A 13,679-nucleotide genomic window follows, 5' to 3' on the forward strand; every position below is an offset into this window, starting at 1 on the left:
ATGCATTACAAGGTATGTCTAGTTCTTGAATGGAATCACATTCTTGTCTTTAGAAGGTGTAATCATTGGATATCAGCTGACGTGTTCATCATTGATCAAACTGATCTCGAAGCGACAACACAACGCTTCATTAAAATAAAAACTGAGGTAACAGGAGGGAATGACAGGAGTTGTTGTGTTTATGTCACCATTTTATTTGTGACTTAGATCAATCCAAATGTTTTTTTTTGTGTGTGTGTGTGACTTCATAAGAAAGATACATTGGAGAAAGATAGAATATAAGTGGATGGACATGCTTTAAAGTTGCAGATGGGGGAATTAAAATCTCCATAGCAGAGGGCAATGCATGGTCCAGTGTCGGTTTTAGACCACCATGCCAAACTCCAGCACATCCAAGGATCGTTAAAAGCACTTTAAAATACATTCTCTGTAAGAAATGTGCTACATAAAATTGATTAATTGATTGTTTGGAGAATAAGTGTGTATCTGCATGTTCCCTTTAGGATTGCAAGTGCTTTGAGTTGTCTAACTTTGTAAGCGAGACAAAATGTAGAGTTCAGGGGGTCCTAATTTACAAAGCATTTGCACCTGTTTTTTTTTGTTTTTGTGAGACATAAAAAGTGTGGATAAGGGCAGAAACATTGATAGAAGTCAGGAAAGATTAAAACTGTAAAATTAAGTAACAAGTAGACTAGACTGCTGCTGGTAGACTACTGCTATGCTATTAGCTGTTCAATAGGAAGAATGAAATCTATGAGTTACTTGGGTTTGTGGCCTTTACCCAAGATGTTATCTCAGGCTATTCCATCATCAGGTTGAGGATCCTGTTCAATCAGGTCAAGAATGTTCTTTAAATAGACTGTTTGAGGAGTTAAAAATACACCTCAGTGGATGAAGGTGTGGTGAGGAATGACTGGAATGTTCTCTGACAGGTGGTAGTCTATTTATAGGTTGTAGCCAACCAACAGGAAGTGTATTCAGCCCAGGAATAGTCTAACACCAGGACCCATATTCACAAAGAGTCTCAGAGTAGGAGAGCTGATTTATTTTATTTTAAAGTTTAACCTTTATTTAACTAGGCAAGTCAGTTAATTAAGAACAAATTCTTGTTTACAATGACGGCCTAGGAACAGTGGGTTAACAGCCTTGATCAGAGGCAGAACGACAGATTTTTACCTTGCCGGTTCATGGATTCAATCCAGCAACCTTTTCGATTACTGCCCCAAACGCTCTAACCACTAGGTTACCTGCTACCCCGTGATCTAGGATCAGGTCTTCTCTTTTATTCATTATGGTTTAAAAGGCAAAACCGATCCTACTTCAACACTACTCTGAGACGCTTTGTGAATACAGGCCCAAACATAGACATACTTAATTTGTGGTCATGTTCTGAAGGGCCTAACCTTTCTTTGTTACCACAAACGTGGAACATGAAGTAGGTTACTATGCACATAGGTAGATAGGTATGTAGACAATGTTATTTTAAGAAAAATTATTTTTCATGTGACGACCCAATTGACTCCGACGCAGAGGAAGTGAGAACCTGCTGATCGAAACAATCAGTGGAAATTCTGGCAGACACCGCAGGGGTTCAAACTGTAGAACCCAGTTCCTACATTTGAATATAAAAAATGATTTTATCAAACAAAACTATGCTTCAGTTTATCTCTGGGACCCATAGGATGACAAATCAGAGCAAGTAATGTAAGTACATTATTTACCTTCAGAGGTAAATGTATCAAACCAATTGCCGTGATAAATGTTTTGCTGTTGTTGTGCACTCTCTTCAAACAATAGCATGGTATTTATTCACTGTAATAGCTACTGTAAATTGGACACTACAGTTAGATTAAAAATCATTTAAGCTTTCTGCCCATATGAGACATGTCTATGTCCTGGAAAGTTTGCTGTTACTTACAAACGTCATGCTAATCACATTAACACACTGTTACGTCCAGACCTTAGTTCCTTTTTTATGTCTCTATTTTAGTTTGGTCAGGGCGTGTGTTGGGGTTGGGCATTCTATGTTTTTGTTCTATGTTTTTGTATTTCTGTGTTTGGCCTGGTGTGGTTCTCAATCAGGGACAGCTGTCTATCGTTGTCTCTGATTGAGAACCATACTTAGGTAGCTCTTGCCCGCATGGGTTTTGTGGGTAGTTATTTTCTGTTTAGTGTGTTCTGTCCACAACTCCTCCCTCGTAGGTGACTCATTACAATGATTTATTGCTGTTTCCTGCCTGTAGCTCACTAGTCCCTATGAGGTGCTTAGTGATACAGGTTATGGGTTCTATAGGCAATTGGTTTAATTCCTGGAAATTAGATTAAATTAAGAATTTGCCTCTGTCTGTTACCACAGAAGGGGTGTTTTTTTTTTCTTTTTTTTTTCCAGAGCTTCTTCCAGCTGGATTGTAAAGGTGCTATGGCACTGGTACCTGTGGCGGGTGTGATAACCTTCATTATAGTGTTTTTTTTCTTCCCCTGGGTCTATTTTTTTAATGTGTGTGGTTCAGTGCTGGGTGCAAGCTGGTTACCAGTGCGCATCTTACCGCCTGTTGTGACAGAAGTGCCACTGCCAATCGGGGTACCATTTGTTACAGGAGCCCCCAAACCCAGAGTAGAATGAGCTATCATGCAAACCTTAGCACATAAACAGTTGTGTCGAAACAAGGTGTCAACCCAAGCAATTTGATAAAATTGACCAAATAAATAAAATGGCGTTCGTTTTAAATTGCATTGGTTTTCCATAAATGGCTACTGCGTTGGACCTGAAACCGTTCCTGAGAGTCAAATTATACCCAAGACGGTCTATCTTCACACATACTGTAGGCCAAAGGCAGTGTTTCCAACAGTCCTCCAGGATCCCCAACGGCAGACAGTTTTGTTGTAGCCCCGGACAGTTTTGAGGTTAGTTGACATGTGTAATCAGGTTTGCTTGTCCTGGGCTACAACAAAATTGTGTGATGTTGGTGGTCCTGGAGGACTGTTGGGAAACACTGCCTTAGGCCTACAGTATGTGTGAAGATAACCCGTCTTGGGTATAATTTAAAAGAAGGGACGTGTGGCTTAGATGCACAAGGTGTGTCTCTCTCCAGAATGCACTCTCTCCTGCCAATTTGTGTGTATTTATTGTTTCATAACTTCATTGTGTAAATTGTTTGCCCTCTGATAGTTAGCGTCTATCAATTCCCCCTTACATACAATATATCACCAGTAGTACATTTACCATTAATCCCAATAATTTGTTTAGTTACGATAATTGCTGATAATGCATGCAATATATTCTTATTACAGTCATTAGAGGGAACACGTTGTTTTCAGAGCTCACAACCGTTGCTACACTTGTGAGAAACAAGTTATGTGTTTCTGTGCCTGATAAGCAGGATTTTCAACTTGCAGTTTTTTGTCAATGATATGTCTGTGCTATATCTCTCTCCGTCAGAACACAGCGCAAAAAAAACTTCCACACATCCTGTTCTTCTGACGAGATAGAAAGTCTGCTAACCCGACCGTTCTGAGGCTTCTGACTGTCACATGACCCAGTTAAATGAGTAGAAACTGGTTACTAATACACAGTGTTGTCTAAACAAGGAAATTATGACGATTTGTCATGATGTGTTTTTTTTTTTTGTCTCACTACCTCAATCAACAACCAAACACATCTGAAACAGAGAACTGGTACAGGAAGCGACAAACTGCCACATAAAGTTAGATTCTCTCCCGCCAAAACCTTCTCATGGTAACACTTTACCTAAACTAAAGCATCCTGGTGTAATGCTTTATAAGTTGTTATTAGCATGTAGGAGCCTTTATGATGTCTTTTAAAAAGGCTTGTAATATGTTGTGTCTTTCTATGCATTAACTGTTAAACTATCTGGCTGTTATTTTGTTCAGATGCATAATTTACCCAAATGCTTGAAGTAAAAAGTGACCTTTTCAGTAAAATGTGTGAAGCTTCTTCAACAAAACTGGTCTTTAATAGACCTTATAATGTGCTAAGTAAATTATCAGTCTTTTGACGGTTTGAAGCAGTAATTGTTGTGTGTGTGAATGTATGTATGTGTTTTTATTGAATTTATATTCAGTAATATCCTAATTTAGCAAACAAATACATTCATTACGTTGGAAATGTTTACATATATACAGTGCAACAACAACATGTTTACATTGTCATTCCTTCACATATTAATTCTCCAACATGTTATAATGTTTTTCAGCTTACATGCCTCATGGCGTGGTGTCAGAGTAAAAACATATCCTATTCTAAACTTGTATTGGTTTTAAAAGACACACTTAGTAGATAATCCCATCTAATGTCTCATCAAATAACTCCACTGATCAACTGCAGATACCTGCTCATGCAGTTGCTGCTCTGGCTGTTAACATGCTACATAATATGCATCCTTGAAAACATCCCCCAAGACACAGAAAGTCCCTAACTATCACATACTCTGCCAGGTAATCCCCCAGCACCCCATCTCTGTCATAGAAATACAATCTATTTCTATGTTCTATGTAATCCTTTTCTATGTATCATATGTTTAACTTACATTTGTATTAATTTAGCTGACTCTCTTACCCAGAGCGACTCACAGGAGCAATTAGGGTTAAGCACCTTGCTTAAGGGCACATCACCTAGTCAACTCAGGGATTCAAACCAGCGACTTTTCAGTTACTGTCGCAATGCTCTTAACCACTAGCTGCTGCTGCCCCTGTTGTGTTTATCTTTCAAGTGGAAGCACATAGACTACTAGACACAAATGTCAATAAGGATTCAAAGTCGCTTCTGTACGTTCTGTTTCCTTTTGGCCTGTTATCTCTGTACCCAGTAGAATTCACATTTGGAAACATCTTCTTAAGAATCCCATTTGCAAACCCTTCTTGGCTGTCTAACATTGCGGTCCATTGTTGGAAGCCTCGGTCCAGTTTCTACCGTTGGTATTCATTTACACCTTAATGTAGTCTGATGCAGAGTCCAGTAAGGTCCTGTAGATGTTGGATCTGAGGAACCTGGGGTAGGAGTCTTTCTCCATCAATCTGTACACAATCCTCTGGGCCTCGTCGAAGCAAACTGTGGTGGGCGTCTTCACATTCCGCCTGATGAGATCTCTGGTCTTGTGGTCAATGTTGATCTGACGAGAGATAGAGTAAACTGATGAGACTTGGTGGATACAAGCAGATGTGTCCATATATAGTAAATAGTAAATATAGTATAGTAAATACATGATCAAAGATCTACATGCTTTTCGTAAAGTATTATAAACTGGGTGGTTTGAGCCCTGAATGCTGATTGGCTGAAAGCCATGATATATCAGACCGTATACCACAGGTATGACAAAACATTTTTTTTTACTGTTCTAATTAAGTTTGTTACCAGTTTATAATAGCAATAAGGCACCTTGGGGGTTTGTGGTATATGGACAATATACCACAGTTAATGGCTGTATCCAGGCACTCCACGTTGAATCGTTTGTAAAAACAGCCCTCTGACTACAACATACCTCTTTTGGAGCCTCGGCTTCAATATATGTCTTGTAGATTTTCTTGGCCCTGGAGGACAGTCTGAAGGACGACTTGATCTTCTTGTAGTCTTGACAGATCAGCCAGAACTCAATGTTCTCGTCACTGAACTCCGACTTCAGGAAGGCTTGAAATGTTGTCATGCCATCTAAAGGGGGAGGGGAGGGGAGGGGGGGGACACACACACACAGACAGAGTTAGCTAGGCTGAACAACCTGCAAACCTATGAAAATGGACATATGACGATTTATATCATCAACCTCCTGTTGTATGTTTAAATGTTGTTTTGAAGTACATGAAATGCTTACATTTCGATGCGAGAAGTCTCTCCAAAGACTGGGACCACAGGATAATTTCCTCGGGGCTAAGTCTGTAAAAGTGGAGGACATTTAGTTTCAGATCAAAACCCTGGATGGAGATGTGGTTCCTGGATGTGTCCTGACAGAGTCTACCCTATTTACCGTTCAGTGTTGGGGGTTTGGGAAGATCTGCGCTGTAGTCGGGATTTCAAGTCGCTTCCCCTGAAACATGAAGTAAATAGGTGAATACATTGTAAAACACAAAAAAGTGCACATGCACAATAAACCCAAAAGATATCTGGTTCCTAAGTGCAAAGGAAACCAGCAACGTCATTCAAAACAATTACATCTGCACAAGTGCCGAATGACCAATAAACCAACTTTGAATGTAAAATGTATCAACAATACTGCAAAAACTCACCTCGTCTGATTTCTCCTCTTGTCGTCCATGTCCATGTTGTGTGAATGCAGTTCCCTTGATGGTGACGTGACTGAGATAGGCATGTTTGGGGGAACAATAGTTGGGTTCTGTGTATGTAGCACTCAGTGTTGTGGTTCTCTGTTAGTTGTCAAAGTGTATCTATTTTGACAGTCTCATCAACACCCCTCTTTATACAGAATATGGCTGCTGTGAGCGTCACGCGTTTCGTTCGTTACAAACCGCAAAAAATAGAGGAAGTAAGGTATGACGCTCGTTTGTTCAAACCAGCTCAATGCAGTTGCTTGTCTGCACGTTCAGAAACCTGCACAGGTTGTCGAGAGTAAGGCCAGGAGATGCAAATATGACAGTGGAAATTTAAACAACAGATAAGCATATATTTACCTTTACTCTGCTAGTTGGCATAGGTATAAAAAAAAATACAATTGTTAAAGTTTTCAAACATTTGTCAGGTGGAAGTTGTACTTTCATAAGAAGGCCTTTTGATTTTAGGTCCCATGATTCTGGAACTTCTGTTTCCACCACTCTAAATGTGACTCTATATCTATTTTTTTTTAAATACAGTTTATCCTCTGTTAGTTAACACATTTACAAGCATTTTTGGGTGTGCGTCAATGCCTGCTTTTTATTTTACTAGACTTTCTACCAACATAAACTTTTGCCTTTTGAAGAGTATAACCTTTTGTATGAGACAGTACAGTACAATACTTCGGTGTAGGTGTCAGTAGAGTTGGTATCATGACACCTGGATGCATTATTTCCCCATTAATCATCTTATCTGGAGTTTTTGGCAGACGTTATTGGTAAGCTCAGATGGTAGAGCTTGGCGCTTACAACGGCAGGATAAGTGGGTTAGATTCCCGAGACCACCCATATGTAAAATGTATGCATGCATGACTGTAAGCATCTGCTAAATGGCATATATTACAAATGAAATAGGGTGCAGGCAGAAGGGAAAATACAGTACCTCAAAGATTTGCCTGGATTCATCACTGTAAACCCCCACTGCTCATCTTTTAGTCTCCCAGTAGTGGCCTCTGACATTTCCTTTTCTGTCACAGAGAACCAATCATATACCGTATGTTATATACACAGATACATTGGGGCCGGATCACAATAGTTAAAATAAGAAAATAAAAAAGTTAGTCTTGACTATAGGTTTAGACATCATGCTGTCAAAGACACTTAAAGTGGTTCTCCAGAGCTTTAAAAAATATAGATATTTTAGCCGGTAGTTTTGAAAGGGGTCCCCGAAAGTTGTGAACAATTGTGTACTACATCCTCCATTTCCTATGACATGTTACGTCCTGTAAATTTGTACGATATGTTCCAAATTTGTAAGTGCTTTAATATCCCAGACTGTATCTTCAAGTTAAAAAAGAAAGGCAGATCTTTAGCATATGACAACTGAGCTGACAAAACCAGTAGTCAGTGTTGCTTTTACATCAGTGATGCTAACAGTTAGTGCCACTGGGAAGAATCAGTCAGGATAACTGTGTGATGGTCACATGGTAGCAGAGAACATAATGCTTCAGATACAGTCCTCAGGAATACATGACCGTTTCATGATGTGTCCTGTAAAGATTGTAGATCAACATAAAACAAATGATATTCAAATAGTATATTGACCACAGCAATGCAGGTTCAATGCAGCAGTATTTCTCATCACTTTGAAGCATTCCTGTCAGCTTTGTATCTGTTAATCTCTCTCTCTCTCTCTCTCTCTCTCTCTCTCTCTCTCTGTGTGCATCTGAGTGTTTGTGTGCACGCCTTGTAGATTTGTACTGTACAGTAGGTCTACCACCATCAGAGGTAAATAAGAGCAGAGAAAACCCAGAGGAAGTTGTGGTGTTCACAACTCAACCCCACCCCTGCCATGTAGTTTACATAGCACCTCTGAAAATAACCTGAACATTCAAAAACCAAACAGAACAAAACGTCCCACTTTCGGTTGGCAGATCACATGTGACTGACCAAACCACCTACTTCCTCTGTCCTACGCAGCCAACTGAAATGTGTAATGTCATATGAGGACCTGAAAATAAATAAATAAAACATCCCATAAATTAAATATATGGGAGGCAGTGTATTTGACATGAGCTATAGTCAGTCCACTGACATATAATTGTTCTATGTTCCACTGACATAGAACAATTCTATGTTCCAATGACATAGAACAATCCTATGTCATTGGAACATAGAACACTTCTATGTCATTGGAACATAGAACAATCCTGTGTTCCAATGACATAGAACAATCCTATGTTCCAATGACATAGAACAATCCTATGTCAGTGGAACATAGAACAATTCTATGTTCCACTGACATAGGATTGTTCTATGTTCCAATGACATAGAATTGTCATATTGACATATTAGGTACAGTGCGTTATTTTGAAACCTAACGGACTACTGAATACACTGTGACAGTATTGTATACCTCCTAACATACCTGCTAACTGCAACCCACACAGAGCATTCAGATTGGATTATTTAGAATTTTGTACATGATAACATATTTTATATATTTTTTTACATTTAAAAGTAACCTTTATTTTAACTAGACAAGTCAGTTAAGAACAAATTCTTATTTACAACAACGGCCTACCCCGGCCAAACCCTAACCCAGACAAGACTGGGCCAATTGTGTGCCGCCCTATGGGATACAGTTATATTATATATAACTAGAAAAAGGAAATTTCATGAAGAAAATGTGTGTGCTATTTTCAGCTATTTTAAGAGGCCAATATAGAATTCAAGCCCGACAGACATTGGAGACTTTCAATGAAACCACGTGTATTCTGGGAAACATGTACTGTATACCTAGGCTCACTTTGCATGCCCTCACCATGGTTACGTAAAGTATGCAAAGGGCCTCTATCAGGCCATCGCACAGCAATGCACCTTTGACCCCAGTACGCACATTAAACTCAATTTTCAGAGCATCTAAACACTGTGGTTTAAAGCTCTATTTGATCAGTCTTGAAAATCTGAAAAAGGTATTCTCGTTGTACTGTCCTTCAGTGATGAGAAAGTTCCTCCAGAAATGTCCACACGTTGTCTGTAACATAATATGGTGGTGGTTCATAACGGTCGATGTGAAACTTGTGAAGCGTCTGTTTTCTGTGCTAAATGTACACACCATTCACTGTAGGAGGAAGTTTCTCCTCATCTTCTGGTGCAGGGCCAGTTTCATTTGATTAAGTTAAAGCCTCCATACTACAATAACGTAAGTTAACTTGAGAGCTTTGCTGCCATCTGGAGTTGGAAACCTCCACGCACTTCAGGGACCATATCCCTCCAAAAACCCTTCTAACCATTAAACAAATATGTAATTGTAATTTTAATTGAACCTTTATTTAACTAGGCAAGTCAGTTAAGAACAAAATCTTATTCATAATTACGTCCTACACCGGCCAAACCCGGATGACACTGGGCCAATTGTGCGCCGCCCTATGGGACTCCCATCACGGCCAGTTGTGATACAGCCTGGATTCTTGAAGTGTGTCGACTTGCTCACGCCCCCCTCATGGATTTTGAAGTATTGGATTGATGCCAGCTCGGGCAAGAGGGAGTTTGCATCGTATTTCTTATTTCCATTCATATTTATCCTCGATGGGGAGTGAATGTGTGCTCTCTTCAGGGAAAAGGGAAGTTAATCAGACCACAAATCATGGTCAATCAAAACAATTGGGATGTTTTGCATCAAATTCAAAATGAAAGCGATACATTGTGAAAGAAAAGGCCTTCTCTTCGTCTCCCTGGTTGACTGGGAACTTTAAAGGCCTGAATACCTATTGCACCTGTCTCTCCACACAGAAGGACAGGAGTTTGGAAACTCATTTGCATAGTTTATTTTATTTTGAATATAATGTTTGATTCATTCAGATAATTTTGAGACAGTATCTGATTACATACAATTACAAAAGTGATAATACTATTGATACAAATTAAGAGCTTATTTTGTCATTTCATTTATGGTCAAAAGGGGTAACTTTTAGTCTCTAACAGCAACTTTTAGTCTCTAACAGTGAAATACAACAACATTTCACACATTATAATATATACAGTAATTCCTCTTCTATTTTAAGTGAGAATGGAATCAACCCATGAAATGTAGTCACAAGTTTAAGAAAAGCTATCTCTGAAATCAGCCTATAGCCGTGGTATATTGGCCATATACCACAAACCCCCGAGGTGCCTTATTGCTGTTATAAACTGGTTACCAACGTAATTATAGCAGTAAAAATAAATGTTTTGTCATACCCGTGCAATACGGTCTGATATACCACAGCTGTCAGACAATCAGCATTCAGGGCTGGAACCAACCAGTTTATACTTCATGTTTTAGAGTAGTGTTTCTCAACCTCTGGACCAGTTAGATGATTTCTGGTTAGATGGTTAGCTGACTGCCATTTAGTCTGTTCTCAAGTGCTAGTTTTAATGGGGCAATCTGCAGTTGCGAAATCCATTTTTGGAGGTATAGATTAATGATATGTACCCATTGAGTCTTGACAAATATAACTCACGAGTATAGTTCAACTGCCAAAACCCATCAGAACCCCAAATATTAGCTTATTTTACTCCAATGTTGTAAATGTTGTTACATTTCTTCAGGCCCATTCCTCAGCTTTTTACCAAAACAGAGGAGAGGTTTCCCACTTTGTTATTTCAATTAAGGATTGCCACACATTAAAGGGATAGTTCACTATTTTAAATCACTATGATACAATACGTTTCCACTTGCATTGCTACATGTAGCCTTTTCCTGCAATCAATGACCAAAAGCTCCGTCTTTGGCCTCATGGGTGGAATGTTATTCATATATTTAATAATTTCATCATTAATAAAGATAATTAAAAAAGCCCAACAAAAATCTGGTATTTCAGTTTTGTTATATTTCAGTCTTCTGGGATGTATATCAAGTGTAATATTGGGATGCAAACTCAAGATGGAATTACATTTCAACTCTATATCTGACATGGTACATGTGTCTTCTTTTTTGTAAGCCCATAACCATGTGTGTGAGGTGTATATTTTTGTTTCAAAGTAGATTTGTTTAAGACTACCAAGAGTCACTCCGTGTGACCCTGATTTAGCCCACTGCCGTAAAAGGTTAAAACGTTCTAGCCAGGATATTCTGGACATCGCTAAACTACATCCCAGGTAACAAAACCCTAGGTAAATTGAAAATAAGATAACACCTCCAAAAAGTGAACTACCCCTTTAATCTAAGTGGTCCTCCATGGATGGAGGGACTATATATATCTTGCCAATCTGTGGTACATAAAAGGTTGAGAAACACTTTTAGAGTGTTTGTCGTTTGAGAGAGTCACCTTGCTCCCCTCAGCATATCCTGGTAGACGTCTGACTTGAGGAATCGTGGGTAACAATCCCTGGCCATCAGACTGTAGATCAACTTCTGTGCCGTGTCGAAAGAGGTCAGGCTCGGCTGAGAGATGTTCTTGGTGATATTTTCTCTGGTCCCACAATCAATATTGATCTTTAAACAAAACACAATGTACAGTAATATGCATTTCTTTGGTCTTTCTTTTTTCATTATATTGATTTCTGGATTTATCTAGATCTTATGTCTACTGACTACACAGCTCATACCGATTAAATATCTCTGTAAGAAATCTCTGCATATGTGCAATGAAAAGCATTACCAGGTGTAGATCCAACCAGGTCCTTTAAGGAATTTGTTAATTTTCAGAGAAGTTTGTTATATCAAATAGTGTTGAAATGTGGAGTTTTATGCTGTTTTACCAGATTGTGATAACATATGTGTCAAGCATGTCAGAGTAGGAGTGCTGATCTAGGATCAGTTCTCTCATGGCCCATTTCATCTTATTCATTATGATCTAAAAGGATAAACTGATCCTAGTTCAGAATCAGCCCTGGGTAGGTTACTTTCTAAATGTAATCTGTTACAGTTACTCGTTACCTGTCCAAAATTGTAATCAGTAATGCCACTTTTGTATTACCCAAAACTCAGTAACGTAATCATATTATTTTCAGTTACTTCTGGATTACTTTCCCCTTAAGAGGCATTAGAGGAAGACATAAATGATCCATCAAAAGCATTTGGTGTGTCATCATAGTGGTCTCTGACTTGTGGTCAGACTCGCTCAGGTGGAACAAACTTAAACTTGCATCTTTTTTCAACACTGAATTGAATGTCATTGAGAAAACGGAAATGTGTCATAATGTATATTTTTTCTTTGCAACATCCTTCCTAAATGTAAAAGTAATCCAATAAGTAATCATCTAGTTTTCCAAAAGTATCTGTAATCCGATTATAATAGTTTTGCAGGTCACATGACTGATTACAGTTACAGTTTCTTTGTAATCGGATTACATGTAATCAGTTCCTCCCCAATCCTGTTCAGCACCATGATACATAGTCCCAGATGGTTACTTACCTGTCTCGGTGCTTCACATTCCACAAACTCTGAGTAGATCCTGTTTGCAGATGAGATCATCTCTGGAAGAGACGTGATGTTCTTGTACTCCTCACAGGCCAGCCAAAACAGAATATTCTCCTCACTATACTCTGATTTAAGGAATTCTCTGAAAGCCGCCTGCCCGGCTGGAAATAGGGAGGAATATGAAAAGGAAAAACGTAAGATTTATTGGAAATAGGAATTTCTCATTGTTTGTTATTGTTAGAAAGTATATGAACATGAGTTCTGATAAAGTCAGTAATACTAACTTGATACATTTTAGTTACTGGCAGTAATACTAACTTGATATATATCGTTACTGGTAACAGACAATAATAATTTCCTATATCCGATATCCTCCGTAACTTGTTTAGCAGGCTTGGTGATGCCTTTCAGACAGGCAATATAGTAAAAAGATATAACTTCGTCCTCACGTTTACAACCCAGGAGTTTGTCCACAGACTCTCCCCAAGTCTCAGCCTCTTCAAGCGGGTCCTTGGGAAAGCAACAAAATCTACCCTTGAAAAGAGTGTTGAGATCCATCACTAGCGCAGTAATCAGTGGTTCTCAAAACACAACATCAAATCTACCTCACACCTGGAGAGAAAATAGATTAATATCGTTTTCATCAATTCGTTTTTTTTTTTTTTTTGTCCAGTCAACAGAGCATCAAAAATTCAAATGACCTGTTATCCAATACATTATATATTTATATCGACTTAAATCCCAAAATGGACATACGACACTTCACATTTCTGTAGCAAGTTGTAATTTACGTTGAAAAATGGAGTCATTCATTTACAGAATCAGACATAAAGAAACTCACTTTATTGCCATGGCTGCGTTGTCTGTCTGGGAGAGAGAAAATAGTTCCTGCCAGTGTGAAGCTCAGATTGGGATTGTTTTGAGGTGAAGGAGTTAAGTTGCATGGACTGATCTAAACAAGGCTCCCCTTGGAACACATGAAAATCAGTATGC

At 38.8% G+C, this 13,679-nt stretch overlaps 2 protein-coding genes across 2 annotated transcripts; both read right to left on the minus strand.

The window, feature by feature from the left end:
• Positions 1 to 4,041: 4,041 nt before the first annotated feature.
• On the minus strand, positions 4,042 to 6,398 carry rgs1 (regulator of G-protein signaling 1). Its single transcript, NM_001165154.2, is given in 5 exon segments — positions 4,042 to 5,129; positions 5,499 to 5,665; positions 5,826 to 5,887; positions 5,979 to 6,038; positions 6,238 to 6,398. Coding segments are annotated over 5 exon segments (558 nt in total). The 5' UTR covers positions 6,321 to 6,398; the 3' UTR covers positions 4,042 to 4,943.
• Positions 6,399 to 11,587: 5,189 nt separating this feature from the next.
• On the minus strand, positions 11,588 to 13,244 carry LOC110508225 (regulator of G-protein signaling 21-like). Its single transcript, XM_021588655.2, has 3 exons — positions 13,136 to 13,244; positions 12,681 to 12,847; positions 11,588 to 11,758 (listed from the first exon to the last, which is right to left on the minus strand). The coding sequence occupies exons 1-3, from the start codon at positions 13,242 to 13,244 to the stop codon at positions 11,588 to 11,590; spliced, it is 447 nt and encodes a 148-aa protein (XP_021444330.1).
• Between the last annotated feature and the right edge of the window lie 435 nt (positions 13,245 to 13,679).

Source organism: Oncorhynchus mykiss, chromosome 28, assembly GCF_013265735.2.
Source record: "Oncorhynchus mykiss isolate Arlee chromosome 28, USDA_OmykA_1.1, whole genome shotgun sequence".
In the NCBI taxonomy this organism is placed as follows: Eukaryota; Metazoa; Chordata; class Actinopteri; order Salmoniformes; family Salmonidae; genus Oncorhynchus; species Oncorhynchus mykiss.